Source organism: Phaseolus vulgaris, chromosome 2 (genome assembly GCF_000499845.2).
Source record: "Phaseolus vulgaris cultivar G19833 chromosome 2, P. vulgaris v2.0, whole genome shotgun sequence".
In the NCBI taxonomy this organism is placed as follows: domain Eukaryota; kingdom Viridiplantae; phylum Streptophyta; class Magnoliopsida; order Fabales; family Fabaceae; genus Phaseolus; species Phaseolus vulgaris.
The window spans coordinates 38,922,815-38,939,873 of NC_023758.2; the positions used below are offsets into that span (position 1 = coordinate 38,922,815).

At 36.3% G+C, this 17,059-nt stretch overlaps 1 protein-coding gene across 1 annotated transcript; it reads left to right on the forward strand.

The window, feature by feature from the left end:
• The first annotated feature begins 9,485 nt into the window (after positions 1-9,485).
• On the forward strand, positions 9,486-10,340 carry LOC137809476 (uncharacterized). The gene has a single exon (XM_068610584.1). The coding sequence runs from the start codon at positions 9,486-9,488 to the stop codon at positions 10,338-10,340; it is 855 nt and encodes a 284-aa protein (XP_068466685.1).
• Positions 10,341-17,059: the final 6,719 nt, after the last annotated feature.

Genomic DNA, 17,059 nt, shown 5'->3' on the forward strand with positions numbered 1-17,059 from the left:
GATTAGCCTACATGTTGACTACATAATTTTTAAACAAGCGTGGGTTTAGCCTACATGTTACCCACACAAAATTATATTTTATATTATTTATTCGAAGAAGTGTGGGCTTAATCAACAGATTGACCACACACTTTTTAAACAAGAGTGGCTTCACCTTCATAATTTTATTACATATTTAAATTTAATTTAAAAATATATATATTATGTTTGTGTGGACTTAACCTAGAAAATTTTAAATTTTTATTATTATTTATTATTTATAGTTTCAGTTGTGACCGTTCAACCCACACAATTTTTTTTTCTTTTTTTTAGTTTATGTCCATATAACCCACATTTACCCACGCTTTATTTAATTTTTTTTAAATAACGAAGGCTTAGTGGACACTATTTAGTGTTCATAGCATCACCTTCACTTTCTTTTGCAGCTAATTTTACTTTTTGGTGCAGTGAATATAACTCACTAAAAATAAGAAATTTGTCAATTATTCCCAAAATTAGAAATCTGTCAATTATCCTCAAAATTAAATATGTGCATAAGTTACCATTATCTTTGTTACTAAGGTATGCATTATGTTACAACATTTGATGGTAAATCATTTTATACAACATCTATTACAAGTATATAGTATATTGCCGATAAAAAAAAAAAAAACAAGTATATAGTATAACATTTGTTACAAGTGTCTCATATAGATAATACATGTTTGATATTAGTGTCAGTAGTATCTGTTAGAGTCTTCTATTAGTGTTGTTTTATATATGTATTATGCTATGATCATCATTATGTTACATTTGTAATACATTATTCATGAAAAATATTTTGTAACATTTCTTCACTTACTCATTTCTTGCGTCTTGTTTAAATATCATATTTTTCATCATGCGTATTTAATATGGTATCACAACAGGGTAAAATTCATTTTGTTTACATCGCACCTTTTGTTCTTTTGTCATCTTCGTTGTCTGTAACTTTTGATTAAGATTTTATTTTTCTTATTTTTCTATGGAAAGTGAGAGACACAACACCATAGATCCCACAAGTCCATAATACTTACATCCTAGAGAAAATCCTATTGTGAATATTGTTAGTCCTCAATCAAATGAAGTTAATTACTATTCTTGTAGTAGAGGTATGAAGCGCACCTTTCTCTCCAAAAACAAACTCAAATTCATAGACAAAAGTATTTTTCCTCCTCAACCCAGTGAGGTTTTTTTTTATCTTGAAAAGATGTAATGTTACGATAATTTCTTAGATTACACATACACTAAGTACATAAATTGCTCAAAGCACGATTTGTATTGATAATGATAAAGATCTTTGGGATAATCTAAATAAAAGATTCTCAAAGGGAAAGGGAGATCATTCTAGGATCTCAAACTTATTACAAGAAATTCATTCAATTTGGTAGAATGAGAGAAATGTTTATTAATTTTTCACTAATTTAAAGATTTTATGGAAATAATTGGAATCTTTAAGACATATTCCTAGTTGTGTGTATAATGCCAAATGCAATTGTAATCTTATGAAAATAATGTGAAAATATAGAGCATAGAATATATCATATGCTTTTTAAAGGATCTTGGAGACATCTTTGGTGTTATTAAGACTCAAATTCTTTTAATAGAATTTCTTCCTAATATTAATTGTGTGTTGTCCCTTGTTCTTCAACAAGAAAGGAAATTAACAAGACCTTTTTTCTTACATCAAGATGATACAAGAAAAGCATATGATTGACAACACTGCAATGCAAGAAAGGCATACCATACAAGAAAGATAGACAATAACACTTTCCAACATTGCAGCAAACCAAAATTGGAGACATTTTGGTAGAGTTAAGGCAAATGGATGGAAACCTCAAAGTAGAGGAAAAGGGTGACATTCAAACTATGGTAAGAAATGCACTTTCTGTGATAAGATGAACCACATTGTTGACGAATGTTGTTCCAAACATGACTTTCCTCCTTGGTTCAAGAGAGCACAACATCAAATTACATCATCACTAGCAATACCGATTGCATTTCGCAAAAGAGAAAAGAAGGTAATGGTGTTCACTCTAGACATCAAGATTATGGGCAAAACAATAATCAATTCATATATAAACAGGTTCAACAGTTTTTAAAAATGCTTCAAGATTCTTCTAACTTTTCTCATAGCATCAATCAAGTTAAAGGTTACATTGATGAGTCTTCTAACCCATAACCAGGGAATTGTATGGACACCAAAGCCACTGATCATGTTACTTTCACAAATGCACATTTCACTAACTTTTAGAAAATCAAACCTATTCAGATTAAACTTCCAAATAATACTCATGTTAGTCCCAATCATGCTGGAACTATCCATTTCTAAAAAAAAAATCATTTTTAAATTTCACCCTAATTCGAAGTCTCGAACTGTCCATTTACGCTTTCATTCTCTGCATTTTCTTTCTTCTTCTTCGCGATCTCTCTTCAACTCTATTGAACGTTCTCTTCACTCATTACCTTTGTAAGTTTTTCCTACACTTATTGCTTATTCTTTTGCTTTCGTTCTCATCTTATTTTTCCTCCAATGGTTCATTACTCATTCTTACATTGGTTCATTGTTTAAGGTTCTTGTTCATTGCTCCACCATCGCGCTCCGTTTTCCCTCCACCACTATCGTTGCTATCGTCGTTGCCCTTCATCGTTGACCTCCACCATCGTTGTTGCCATCTCCTTGAGGTTGGTGCTGTTTTTTTTTTCTATATGTGACTTATAGACAATGGTTCTAAAACCTTCGTCTATACCTCAGTAAAATAGACTACGTGCTAATAAACAGAAATTTCGAAACCGTGGTCTAATTGCTAAAAGAATAGCTATCTTTTACCTTTTGTGCGCTAGTGGATGCTAAATCTTATGAAATACTTATTGGATGTCTATTATATATGTTTTCTTTAGTGAGTTTTTGCAGTTTTCAACCATTCATCATGTCATCCAAAATATTCTTAAATTTATTAAATCCACTCTTACACAAGGTTTAGTTTTTCCTTTTATCGCTACTATTCAACTTAAAGGTTGCATGTGATTCGTGCAAGCACACCATAAATTAGGCAGCAAATCATCTCTATCATTCATCGCAAACCCTTTATAACTCAGCCAATCGAGAACCCAGCTGGATTGAATTTCTTAATATCAATCAAAGGCTCTGCAATCCATACTACAACATAAGCACGTTATCTTTATGATCTCACAGCGTTTTCATCACATTACGTTTGTTTGTATGTGCTCGATACAACATTTTTTACTTTAGACAACACTAAAATAGGCCACAGGTGTAAAAGTGTTGCATAAACATACTAAAGACCATAGTTTTTGAAAAGTGGCTTAAAATATATAAGAAATCACAGTCATAAAAGCATTGATACTTTAGGTCATGATTATAAAAGTGTTGACACATTAAGTCACGGTTATTTACATGTGGCCTATTAGGTTTAAAAAAATCTAAAATAAAATATAAACAAAATCTAATTTTGCATGATTTTTTTTTCTTCCCTCTTTCGTGACTAAGAAATGCATCCCAGATCTCCCTTTCATTTTTCTCACCGTGTTCTCCTCACCTCTCACTAATCGTTCTTCCCAACTTCCGACTTTATCATAATTTAAAACTAGTTGTAAACAATAACAATTTTGTATAATGTGATAGAAAGAACAATATTTTATCGGTCTTACAATTGAAAAACTTAAGAATATTTAAAGAGAGAAAAAAATTGGATTTTGTAATAAATAAAGGAAAAAAGTTAGTTAACCTAAAACAAATTAATAGAAAAAAACAAGAAAGAATGAGTGTTAATTGGTAGTGTGTTTGATGTTAAAGCATAAGTCTATTTGAATAAATTTAACCATAAATATTTATTGAAAAATATATATATAAACGAGTTTCTTTATATATACTAACCAAAAATAAATATGTTGACCTTTTCTACTATATTTGAACCGTGTAACATGCATGCATGGCCTTTTTTCTACTATATGCGTTTCAAATCTAACTTTTGAATGAAGTGGAAAAATTTGACACAACTTTACTTACTCAGCTAGAGAGATAGCGAGAGTGAGATGTAAACCTTAGATTTTTTTCTTCTTCTTCTAAGCCTTTACTAAGAATTTCTTTTAAAAGTCGTAGCTATTGAACCAAAAAGCTGAACTTTCGATGGAGATCCACTTCAATTAAAAATCTATTTTTAGAATAAATTAAAGTTAACACTACAAAAATTATTAAATAAAAAATAATTTTATAAACAAAAAATAATTAGTTGTTATAGTGACTAAATTAGATATCATTTTAAAGACTAAAAAAATTATTGGTTTCTAAATTAGTATCTAATTATTTTAACTACAAATTATTTAGATTCTAAATTTGATAGCAAAAACTTTGGTAACTAATTATATACCAAATTAGAAACTATTTATCAATAATAGAAACTAATTTAAAAACCAATATTTTTTTAGTCTATAAAATTTGTCTATAATTTAGTTACTGTAGTAACTAATTATTATAAATTTTGATATCTAAAATTGGTTTTTATTTAATGATTTTTCTTGTAGTGTAAACTGAATTGTTAATAATTTATTGTCCTTAAAATTTAGTGTATAAATTCAATAATTTATATTTCCAAATAAAAACTAATGAATATTTATAGGTTGTAGTTAACTCGAGTTCATTACTTATTATTATTATTATTTTTATTATTATTATTATCATTATTATTATCATTATTATTATTATTATTATTATTATTATTATTATTATTATTATTATTATTATTATTATTATTATTATTATTATTATTATTATTATGATTATTATTATGATTATTATTATTATTATTATGATTATTATTATGATTATTATTATGATTATTATTATTATTATTATTATTATTATTATGATTATTATTATTATTATTATTATTATTATTATTATTATGATTATTATTATCATTATTATTATTATTATTATTATTATTATTATTATTATTATCATTATTATTATTATTATTATTATTATTATTATTATTATTATTATTATTATTATTATTATTATTATTATTATTATTATTATTATTATTATTATTATTATTAGGTTTAAAAATTACATCCGGTTTAATTCTTTAAGGTTTAATTCTCAATTTTTAGAATACAATGTTATTATTTCCAATGTTAAAAATTGATGTTTTTATTTTTTTTAAATTGATTATTGGTTGTAAATTTTATTGTGTGTAAATTAAAATATTAATATTCATTTGGTAACAAATTTATTGATAAGTAGATTGAGAAAAACACGCCTACATTTTTATAAAAAAAAATATAACTCATTCGCAATAAGAAATTTTTCAATTATCCTCAAAATTAAATATGTGCATAAGTTAACATTATCTAGTATGCATTATGTTAGAACATCTAACATTACGTTACAACATCTAACATCTGATGGTAAATTGTTTTATACAACATTTGTTACAAGTATATAGTATAACATTTGTTACAAGTGTCTCATATCTCATTTGGCATTTAGATAATACGTGTTTGTTATTAGTGTCAATATCTCTTAGAGTCTTTTATTAGTGTTTTTTTTTATGTATGTATTATGCTATGATCATCATTATTAATACTTTATTCATGAAAAATATTTTGTAACATTTCTTCACTTGCGTCTTGTTTAAACATCATACTTTTCAGAGATTTCACTACTTGCACTGCATACTCCACCCAATTGGATTATCAACAACATGTAAGGGAATATAATTTATCTTTTCAGATATCTCTTCAATCTTTTTAATCTTTTTGATAAACATGTCAACAAGAAATATTAATACAAAAATATTAATCAGACACCTATCCATTACAAGAAAACATGTCTAACAAACACTAGCATTATGTTTTGTTTTTAGTTCATTCATTTCGATCAGAACTAATCACAGAAAATTTTGCATCCATTTCTCAAACTTTACTGATCAAGATCCGTACAATTTATTTCACTTTCCTTCCCTATTAGTATTAATACGAAAATTATTAGAAAAATGAAAGGTTATTATTAAGCAATAGAGTTGTTAGTTTGTTTTAGTGGGTCTTTCTCTCTTATATATATTCGGTTTTATTTTCTCTTTGTAAATATTTTTGAATAATAATCTTCTTTCATCTTCTCTGGATGAGCACTCCTTCTCTTATCCTTACATGGTATCAAGAGCATTGATTTTTTTTTTCCTCTACCCCTCTTTTCCTTCCTTTGTTATCGTCCTCATCACCATGTCTGTAACATCTTCTTCCGCTGCCTCTTCTCAAACCTCCATGCCCTCCTCTTCTTCTTCCACACAACTGCATACCTTTCCGGTTCCTCTCTTCTTAAAACTCAACCATGATAACCGCTCATGTCAGTGGACTTCAACTTTTTCATTTTCTTGACGAATCTGCTCCTCCTCCACCGCGTTTTCTCACCACCGACGATGCTACAGCCAAAAAGGTTAATCCCACGTTTCTGGTTTATCAACCACAACACCATTTTTTGGTTGCTTGGCTTCTTGGCTCCATGACCACATTGATCTTGACCAAAATGGTATGGTTATGCTCTGCATCACAAATTTGGGGGAAATTAAATGTTTATTATGCCTCTCAGACCCGTGCTAAAATGCTAAAATTGTCAAATTAAAGATGCAATTGAAGGCTCCCAAACATGACCGATCCATATCAACATATCTTTTTTCTCATAGTATTCTCATCCAAAGACAAAGGAGTACCAAGACCTTTGATGATGGAAAAAATCACCTTTGATCTCCAATGCTCCAAAGGCAACCTATATAGTCTCAAGAAAACCAGAGTTAACTTCAAGAACCCCGAGTCTTTTGCCCATTCGCATGTTTTCTAAGGAAGCGAACTCAAACTCATAAAAACCCTTTCCACGGTCCAAGAGACTTCCACACCGGCTGCAATTTTTTAGTTAAATCCAGGTGTTTAAGGGGTTTATCCCCCTTAGAAAGAATAACTCGACCATGAAGATGGGTCTTGTAATCCTCAAGTCCAGCCAAGTAATCTACCTCATCTATTCGGACCACAATCATGTCTCCCTTAATACAAAGAGTGGATAATTCAAACAAAGGAATATCACATGTAGTTCCCAAAGCCTTCCTTTAGCCAGGCTTATCATATAGTGTCTTCGCAGGAGATATTTCACAACTTCAAATATGTCCATGGGATAAGGAAACCCTTGGAACCCTCCGTCATTCCAAAAGTCACTACTCACCACACCACCCCCGCACAACCGTACCACCACAACACTAAATCTTGACTTTACCGCAAATTTTGATAAAAATCTTGACTTTACCGCAAATTTTGATAAAATCTTGACTTTACTACAAATTTTGATAAAACCCTAACTTTACCACAAATTAGAAGTAGCTACATGAAAAAGTTGGAAACTTTTTGCGTACAATAGAAGTTCCAAGAAGAAACTCCTTTATAAAGAAAAAAGATTTATTGAGGATTGAACTTATCGTCTATTGAAAAGGATTATTGAGGGTTTTGCGAAGGCGCTGTGTGGAGGCATCGCTTAGGGTTTTGCGGAGGCGCGGCAGCGTTCCATCGCGTGACCAGTGAGGAGCGGCGATCAGGGGCTGCGGCGGTGTGCATCTATTGCGTGCGATCACGTTTTCCACCAGCGCGGTGGCTCCGATCGCATTTTTCGCGAATCTTTCCACCAGGTGCAGCGGGCGACGACGACCGGGTCTGTGCGCTGTGGTGGTGTGGGGGCGGTTGTGCGTGGTGGTGGTGCGGTGAGTAGTGACTTTTGGAATGGCGGAGGGTTCTAATGGTTTCATCATCCCATGGAAGTGTTTGAAGGATAGGGAAGTATCTTCTGCAAAGACTGTATATGCTAAGCCTGGACAAAAGAAAACTTTTGCTCAGGCTTTTGGAACTACATGTGATATTCCTTTGTCCGAGTTACCCACTCCTTATATTAAGGGAGACATGATTGTGGTCCGGATCGATGAAACAGAATACTTGGTTGGCCTTGAGGATTGCAAGACTCATTTACATGGTCAGGTTATTCTTTCTAAGGGAGATAAACCTCTCACACACCTAGACTTAACTAAAAAGTTGCTGCTGGTGTGGAAGACTCTTGGACCGTGGAAAGCAATTCCTCTTGGGAAGGGTTTTTATGGGTTTGAGTTCGCTTCTTTAGAAGACATGCGGTGGGTCCTCAGGATGGGTTCCTTGAAGTTATTTCCGGGTTTCTTGAGACTTTTTGCCTGGACAAAAGATTTTGTTCCAACTACCATGAAGAGTACAAAAACTCAGGCTTGGGTTAGAGTCTATAGTTTACCTTTGGAGTATTGGAGGCCACATGTGATTTTTTCAATCATAAAATGTCTTGGTACTCCTTTGGTTTTGGATGAGAATACTATGAGAAAGAAAAGGGGTATGTTTGCTAGAGTGCTGGTGGATATTGATATGTTGTCTCCTCTTCCTGATCATCTTTGGGTTGAACGCTCAGATTTTACTTTTGTAGCTGGTGTGGAATATGAATGGCTCCCTCCTTTTTGTTCTCACTGTAAGGTGATAGGCCATGAGCTTGCTCAATGCCGAGTGATTCATGATCAGGGTCGTGCTCATGGGTCTCAACATAAATCTTCTCATAAGATAATTTCCGATGAACGGGATCACGGGAGGACTGAGGTCTCAAAACAACGTAAAGAGTATCGTAAAAAAGATCCGCAACCAAAGCACGTGGAAGGTTACACTGATAAATTGACCATTAATGCTTCTGGCGGAACTAAAGCAGGATCACACTTGGGTCATACTACTCTTGATAAACCAGGTGGAGTGGAGGACGATTTTGCTGATATGCCTTCTCTTGAAGATGCCTCGGATCATGAATCCAGGCAAGGATTGCCCACTCACACATCGGATTTCCTAGAAACGGGGACGCTAAGGAATTCACCTGCCCTTATGCAAGCCAAGGGCTCCGATCATGTGAAGGTCTTGACTCCTGTGGTGGTATCACCTCAGTTACGTCCCATCTCTCCTCAGCGGGTTAAATCACCTGTTCATACTACAGCCCTAACCAATACTCCAATTGATGGTCATCATGAGGAGGTCTCTACTATTGTGACTGTACCATCCCCGTCGTTGGTGCTAAAAAATCACTTCTCCTCTCTTAATGGTTTAGACACTACTGATGTGGGAGGTGATCCTTATATTGGTACGGCTAGTGCCATTGTTGAACCTAAGAAGGCTAAATCTTCTGCGGATGTTAAAGCACTATCGTTGGTCTTGCAAAATCAATTTTCCTCTCTTGATGGTTTGGAAAATACAAATGTTCTTTCAAAATTTTGGGCTGATCCCAACGAGATGGAGGAGGATGACAGTGATACTGGGGAGGAAATAGTTTCTAAAAGAAAACCAGGGAGACCACCTACGAAGAATGGTAAATCCACAAAAACTGCTAAGGCAGTTCTCTCCACAATGTCGCAATGAAAGTCTCTTCATTTTTCTGGAATGTTAGAGGATTGGGAAACCACAAAACTGTGGAGATGTTGATTAGTTTACTCAAACTACATAAACCTCTTCTGGTTTTTCTTGCTGAACCTATGGTGCCGTACACTGATGCTTTTGAAGTAATTTTCAAATCTGTTAATATGCATTTGGTGGCTACGTCTCCTATTGTTAATAAAGCTGCTAAGCTTTGGTGTTTGTCGGTTCCTAATTTGGTTCGAAATTTCTTGGTAAATGAACAATTTATTTCTGTAACTTGCCATCTGCATGATAAATGTTTTAGTTCTGCAGGTGTTTATGGTGCTACCACATACGTGGCTAGACGAGTTTTGTGGAGGGATCTTAGTTTCTTCATAGGGTCTTGGTGTATTATGGGTGATTTTAATGCTGTGCTCTCGGCAGATGACTGTAAAGGAGGGGTGGCTCCTAATCAAGTTTCTTGCAATGAATTCCTTGATTGGATTAATACTAATGATCTTTCTTGTATGCCTTTTACTGGCACTTGCTATACTTGGTGTACTGGAAGGAGAGGGCCCCATAGAATTCATAGAAAATTGGATAGGGCGTTATGTAACGAAGTGTGTTTGGATGAATGGGATTCTTGTACTTATCAGGTTCTTGTTAAAAATTGTTCTGATCATTCCCCTATTCTTACTAGTCTTGCTAGTAATTCTTTGAGGAAGGTTAGCAATTTTCGTTTCTTTTCTATGTGGCTTCAAGACACTTCATGTATGAAGCTTATTCATGATTCTTGGGCTAATAAGATTGTTGGTTTTCCTATGTTTATTTTACATCATAAGTTAAAAAGGTTGAAACTTGAGCTACGTGACTAGAATAAAAATTCTTTTGGTAATGTTCACAATGCAGTTCTTCTTAAAGAGGGTCTTCTCCTTGGTATTCAACAAACCTTAGAGACTGCTAGTATGTCTGATATTGATGGGCTTCTCTGTCAAGAAAGGATCGCTAAGGAGGAGCTTGATCAGGCTCTTCACTGTCAATATTGTTGGGTTTAATAGTGCCAAAGTTCAAGAGGGGGGGTGAATTGACCTTTTAAAACTTTCTCGCAGAAACAGTGTTTAACACAGTTTTACAGAAAATAAATCGATTTATGTGAAAATGAACAGATTTATTTCAGCACTGTTTTTGTTTGAAAAGCTTTTAATACAGCAAGGTTAATCACAAGATTATGCAGATAGATTTTCCAGATGCACACACAGATATCAGATTGAAAAACAGTGAAACACAAAAACAGCAAACCTTAATTCCAATTCGTGTGATTTAGGTTCAGTTAAGGGCTTGACAATTAGTGAGACAATCTATCACACACAACCTGTTTTATTAGTCTTTAACAGATTATCAGTGTTCTTATTGAAACCAAACAGTTTTCTAGAAATTAAGAACAATGAATCACAGAACAGCAAGCCTCAACTTTAAGCAATTGTTTAAGGTTCAATTAATAGCTTTGACAATTTCTTGAGCAACCTATCACAGTCAATCTGTTCCAGTGGCTTTTAGCAGATTTTATATGTTCTTATCAGATTCAAACAACTTTTTCAGAAATTAAGAACAGTATGCACAGTGCCCAGAAAGAACAAATTTATTTTCAATTGAACAAATTTATTTCTTTGTTGTTTTATCAATTATGCAGAAACGAAATTGCAGAGAGTGAGAGAGAATGAACACAAGCAGTTATACTGGTTCACTCAACTGAGCTACATCCAGTCTTCACCAAAACCAGGTGGAAATCACTAAAACACAGTACAACCAAGTACAATTCCCACTGTTCTTGAAACCTACAAGAACTTAGGTACTCTTGCTGAAAAAACCTATTTCAGCACACACCCACTCTTCAAGAAAACCTATCAAGAAGAGTGTTCAACCAAACTATTACAAGAAATGAGAAGTGAAACGACTACACCTGATTGAGGATACAAAGATCTGCCTTAAACCAGTAGGCAAGATTGCTAGAACAGTAGTTGCACCTCACACCAAGTTTTTGGAACCAAACCAAGAACAAGCACTTTGTGATTTTTCAAATCTTTGAAGAACAAATGTTAATCCTTTGTAAACTCTTAATTATCTGCTGTCAAAACTTGTTTTTTGCAAATGTATGAACGATTGTTAAACTCATAAACAAGTTTGCATTTTATAGAAAACCAACTTATAACATATTTTTGAAAAACAGTTAAAGTTGTTATAAAATGAACAGATTGAAAATAAAATGAACAGATTTATTTTCAAAATCAGTTAGAGAATTTGTTAAGTGAGGAGACTTAGTCAACCATTCTGGTGCTGAGATAAAACTGAAAATCGTTTAAGCTTGACATGGCACCAGAGACAAAAAGAATCTATTCATTTACAGATGAACAGATTTATTTTTCAAAACGAAAACAGAGAAAGTTTAACTATTTAAAACTCAGTCGTTTTGAAAGATAGAAGACTTAGTCAAAATACATGATGCACAAAATCTAATTTTTACAAGACTTAGCCAAGGCATCAGTGTAAAAATGAATCTGTTTATTTAGAAAAGAACAGATTTATTTTTATGCAGTAAACGTGTTTTTTGTAAAACATGTGAAAAACAGTTTAAGAAAACTTATGCTTGTTCTTATCACATGGCCAGTGGTTATGAGGTGAGTTACTCAGCAAAAAGCCCACTCTTAGACAACCTCTAAGCACTACCTAAGACACACTTAAAGCAAAGCAAAATACAAATGAAATGTACATAGAAGTCTTCATCAAACACAATCTTGAAGGGGCAGCAACCATCTTCAACAAATATTTGTTTTGGAAAGAAAGGGCTAAAATGCTTTGGTTTAAAGATGGGGATAGAAATACTGCTTTTTTCCATGTTGTGGTCAAGAGGAGGAATAATTCTAGTGGGATTCATCGTCTACAAATTGATAATGTTGTTACTGAGGATCCTACACTCATTGAGGAACATATTTTGGACTTGATCCTGCTTGTTGACCGGAGCGCTGGAGAATGCCTCGTCAAAGGATCGACGTGCGCACCGCTTATCACCTTCGTTCCTCCCCTGGATCTATTTCAAGAACCTGCAAAGAAACGACACGGCGCCGCTGCGGCCGATCGCACTCCGACGCTCAAGTCAGTGACGGTATCACCAAATACTAAGAACTAGAACCGTGCAAATCCTCTCACAATCAGCTCTATCACTCGCAAGCGTAAAGTGTATGAACTGAACGTGCGTACCTCAGAAAGTCTGTTAAGAACTCTTATATACCTGGTGGTTTTCTCTCTCCTGGCAGTTACAAACTTGGACACGTGGCTCGCATCCAACTGTACACGTGCCATCATCTGGAGGCTCCCTGACTTGGCACCGCTTCTGCTCTCATTTTGGCTAAGTTACTTATGCATGGTACTGCCCAGTGCATAGCTAACTTAGGAGTGCGATCTCTACTGGAACTGGCGAGTTAGGGCCTTCATACACCCTCCCTGTGGTCTTGCCGGCCGCCTCCATAATCTGCTTCTCCTTCATCTTCGGCGATGTGCTTGTTCTGGCGATCTCCGACTGCTTGGTCGCCTGGGTCTACATCTGGCGACTTGATCTTGAACCTGGCGATCGCCTATTCTGGTAAACTGGAAGTCGGAACACGCCAGCTTAACAACTGGCAACTACGCGTGCCCCCCGACTTCCTTCCCTTCTTGCCAACCTGGCGCCTTGTCAACACGCCTACATTGTAGCAGGATGCCACGTCATCATATCCGACCATCAGGGCGGTACACAAGCCCCCTAGTCTTAAGCGAAGACTTGTCTAGCGAAAAGACTGAAAGAGCCTTCGTTAACACCGATCTACGTGGCACTGACGCAGAATTCCAAGCGATTGTACTTTCTGCTGCTCTGACGCTCCACCAACCCCTTCACTCATCGTTCGACACGTGGCTTCATCAACGGCTCTCTTCATCTGCCGTTAGCGCTTCCTAAAATCATTTCGAAAACCCTTAAACCCATTACGCTCCACTGTTCCATCACTTTCCTCGTGTTGCAAACGCTCTAACTTCCCTCTGCGAAAACTCTCAACGCTCTTCAACGCTCCAGATCATCATCTTCCTCCCTCGTCTTCCTGATCATCGAAAGGTAATTACTTTCCTTCATCTGCTGGGTTTCCTTGCATTTTCACCGATTTGCATCATCCTGTAACTGCCTGGTGCATACGCTGTGGGTTGTTTTTCCATTTCTCCTTCTGCGTAACTTAGGGCATTGTCGATCGTCGCAACGAACTCACATTCGTTCGTCTTTCACCTTCCTTCTATGATCGAGTCAGCCTTCGTAACCCCCCTGATCATTTTTCCTTTCTTCTTCCTTTGCAGCTGCCATCATGACTCGCACCAAGATTACCCCGAACCCCCCTCCATCAGCGCGAAACCCTCCTTCACAAGCACACGACTCAACGCAAGTTCGTGGCGCTTCCTCTTCGCAGGCTGAGAGGCCTGCATCTTCCCAAACTGCTCTGGCCCAGGCGACTCCACCTAACGCTGGAGGAGCCCCCGTCCCTCTGCCAGACTTCAAAACATTATATCCTTGGGCCACCCCAACCCTTCTGAAGGAGACCTCGTCGGTGAACACTGCGGGAGCAGTTTTGCGATTGACAAAGGGGGACGAGGCCTATCAATCGTTTCACAAGGAGCACGACGAGAGGATGATGGTGCTGCCTTGCCCCGCCGCTCTGCCAGTGTGTGCTGATGACAAAGTAAGCGCCGACGGGCCCTTTTGCTTTGTTTACACAACTTTCTTCAAGAAGGTCAAGCTCAGGTTTCCCCTCACCCGATTCGAGAGGGAACTCTTGACCGAGCTCAACATTGCTGCCGCCCAGCTTCACCCCAACAGCTGGGCGTTTGTTCGAGCCTTCCAAATAACATGCGACCACCTGGGGCTGCCCGCGTCAGTGGACGTGTTTTTGTTCCTCTTTGAGGCCAAACACCCAGGAGACCGCCTGTGGGTCAGCCTGAATGCCATTGCTGGGAGATCCATCTTTACCATCTTCCAGCAATCATACAAGGACTGGAAGGGGAAGTTCATCCAAGTACGCGCAAACGATAAAGACACTTCCCTTCTCGATGGCTTCCCCTTGTACTGGGTGGACAAGGGGAGAAAGGAGTCCAAGAGCTGCTTCAGGAGGCCCAGAAGTCCTGATAGCATGGGAGCTTTGGACAGAGACCTCTGTCTATTCTGGAAGAGGGTGTCAGATGCCAACATAACATTCCTGACCCCCACCCTGATCTCCTTCGAATTCTTTGAGGACCAGCTAGAATTCCAAATAGGTTAGGACATCCAAACTGTTGCTTTGATACTGCTTCTGATATTGTTTCTGGGCGTCTTGTGCGATACGCACAAGACTTTGGTTTTACCTTTTTTGCATATACCTTCGTGGAGCTCTGCCATAATTCTCGTGCACTTCTCGCCGTGTATACATTCCAGGAGTGGGTGAGTGAACCCAAACCTGTACAGATCGCCATCAATCAATGTATACTTGCTGGAATTTTTCTTTACCTTCCTAGCTTCTGTTGGATCCAGCGGGAGGAGGCCATCTGCCAAGCACCGCTTGTACTGTGTTATCTAAGTGTCTGGCTCATGGGTGGCGCAGACCTGCATCACGTCCACCTTCTCTCCTCGGCATGCTCTGATTCTCGGCGATCTCAGAGTTTCCTGCGTCAAAGACTTATGGCTTCTCGCTGCTTTCTCCGTCGACTTGCTTGTTCTTATCACATGGCCAGTGGTTATGAGGTGAGTTACTCAGCAAAAAGCCCACTCTTAGACAACCTCTAAGCACTACCTAAGACACACTTAAAGCAAAGCAAAATACAAATGAAATGTACATAGAAGTCTTCATCAAACACAATCTTGAAGGGGCAGCAACCATCTTCAACAAATATTTGTTTTGGAAAGAAAGGGCTAAAATGCTTTGGTTTAAAGATGGGGATAGAAATACTGCTTTTTTCCATGTTGTGGTCAAGAGGAGGAATAATTCTAGTGGGATTCATCGTCTACAAATTGATAATGTTGTTACTGAGGATCCTACACTCATTGAGGAACATATTTTGGACTTTTATAAAACTCTTTATGCCGAGTCTATTTCTCATGATCAGGATACAAACAATATGGAAGATTTTATTAGTACTTATATTCCTGAGCTGGTTTTCTCTGAGGAGAATATGATGTTGCTTAAGTGTCCTGATTTTTTGGAAATCAAGAATGCTGTTTTTAACCTTAATGATAATAGTGCTCCTGGTCCTAATGGCTTTGGTGGTGTTTTTTATCATTCTTGTTGGGATATTATTGGGACAGATGTTTGTAATGCAGTCCAACAGTTTTTTAAACAAAACTGAGTTCTCCCTGGAATGAACAGTAATGTGGTATCTCTTATTCCTAAGATTCAGGGTGCTGAATCTATTAAAGATTACAGGCAGATTGTTGTTGCTAATTTTAAATTTAAGATTATTTCCAAGATTTTGGCAGATCGGCTTGCTCTTGTGGCTGCCAGAATTATTTCTCCTAATCAGTATGGGTTTGTGCAGGGCAGACAAATTCAAGATTGTATTAGTATTGCTTCTGAAGCTATTAACTTGCTTTCTAAAAAGGTTCACGAAGGCAATGTGGCTTACAAAGTTGATATTCACAAAGCTTTTGACACTCTAAGTTGGAAGTTTTTACTATCAGTTTTGTCACGCTTTGGTTTTCACCCCTCGTTTGTCGGTTGGATTAGTACTATTCTCCGTTCAGCTATGCTTTCTATAAGAATAAATGGTAGTTTGGTGGGTTTTTTTCCTTGTAGTAGAGGTGTTAAACAAGGTGATCCTTTGGCTCCTATACTTTTTTGTCTTGCAGAGGAAGTTCTTAGTAGAGGTCTCTCAAAGCTTGTGAATGATAAGAAGATTCTACATATGGCTAGTCCACAAGGTTTTCTCACTCCCTCTCATATTTTATATGCGGATGACATTTTTATTTTATGTAGGGCGGATAATAAGTCTCTTAGAAATTTGAGTAATTTTCTTAAAACATATGGTGATTTCTCTGGTCAATATGTTAATAATTCTAAGAGTAGTTTTTTCACCATGGATAATTCTACAAGATTTGTCACCAAAATTCAGCGTATTCTTTCTTGTAGTCATGGTTGTTTGCCTTTCACTTATTTAGGAGTGCCTATCTTTGTTGGTGCTCCAAGGGGTCGTTTTCTTCAACCTCTGGCTGATAAAGTCAAATTGAAGCTAGCTTCTTGGAAAGGTAAATCTCTTAGCATGATGGGTCGAGTTCAGTTGGTCAATACGGTAATTACGGGTCTTCTAGCTTATAGTTTTAATTTGTATAAATGGCTTGTTTCTCTTCTTAAGCAAGTTGAACAGTGGTGTCGAAATTTTATCTGGACTGGTGATATTCTGAAAAAAGGTATAGCTACTATTAATTGGGATACGATTTGTTCTCCCCTTGAGAATGGAGGTTTGAAAATTATTAACCTTCACCATGAAAATAATGCATATCTTCTTAAGCTTGCTTGGAACTTTGCTTATAGCAACAAGCCTTGGTCTTAGCTCT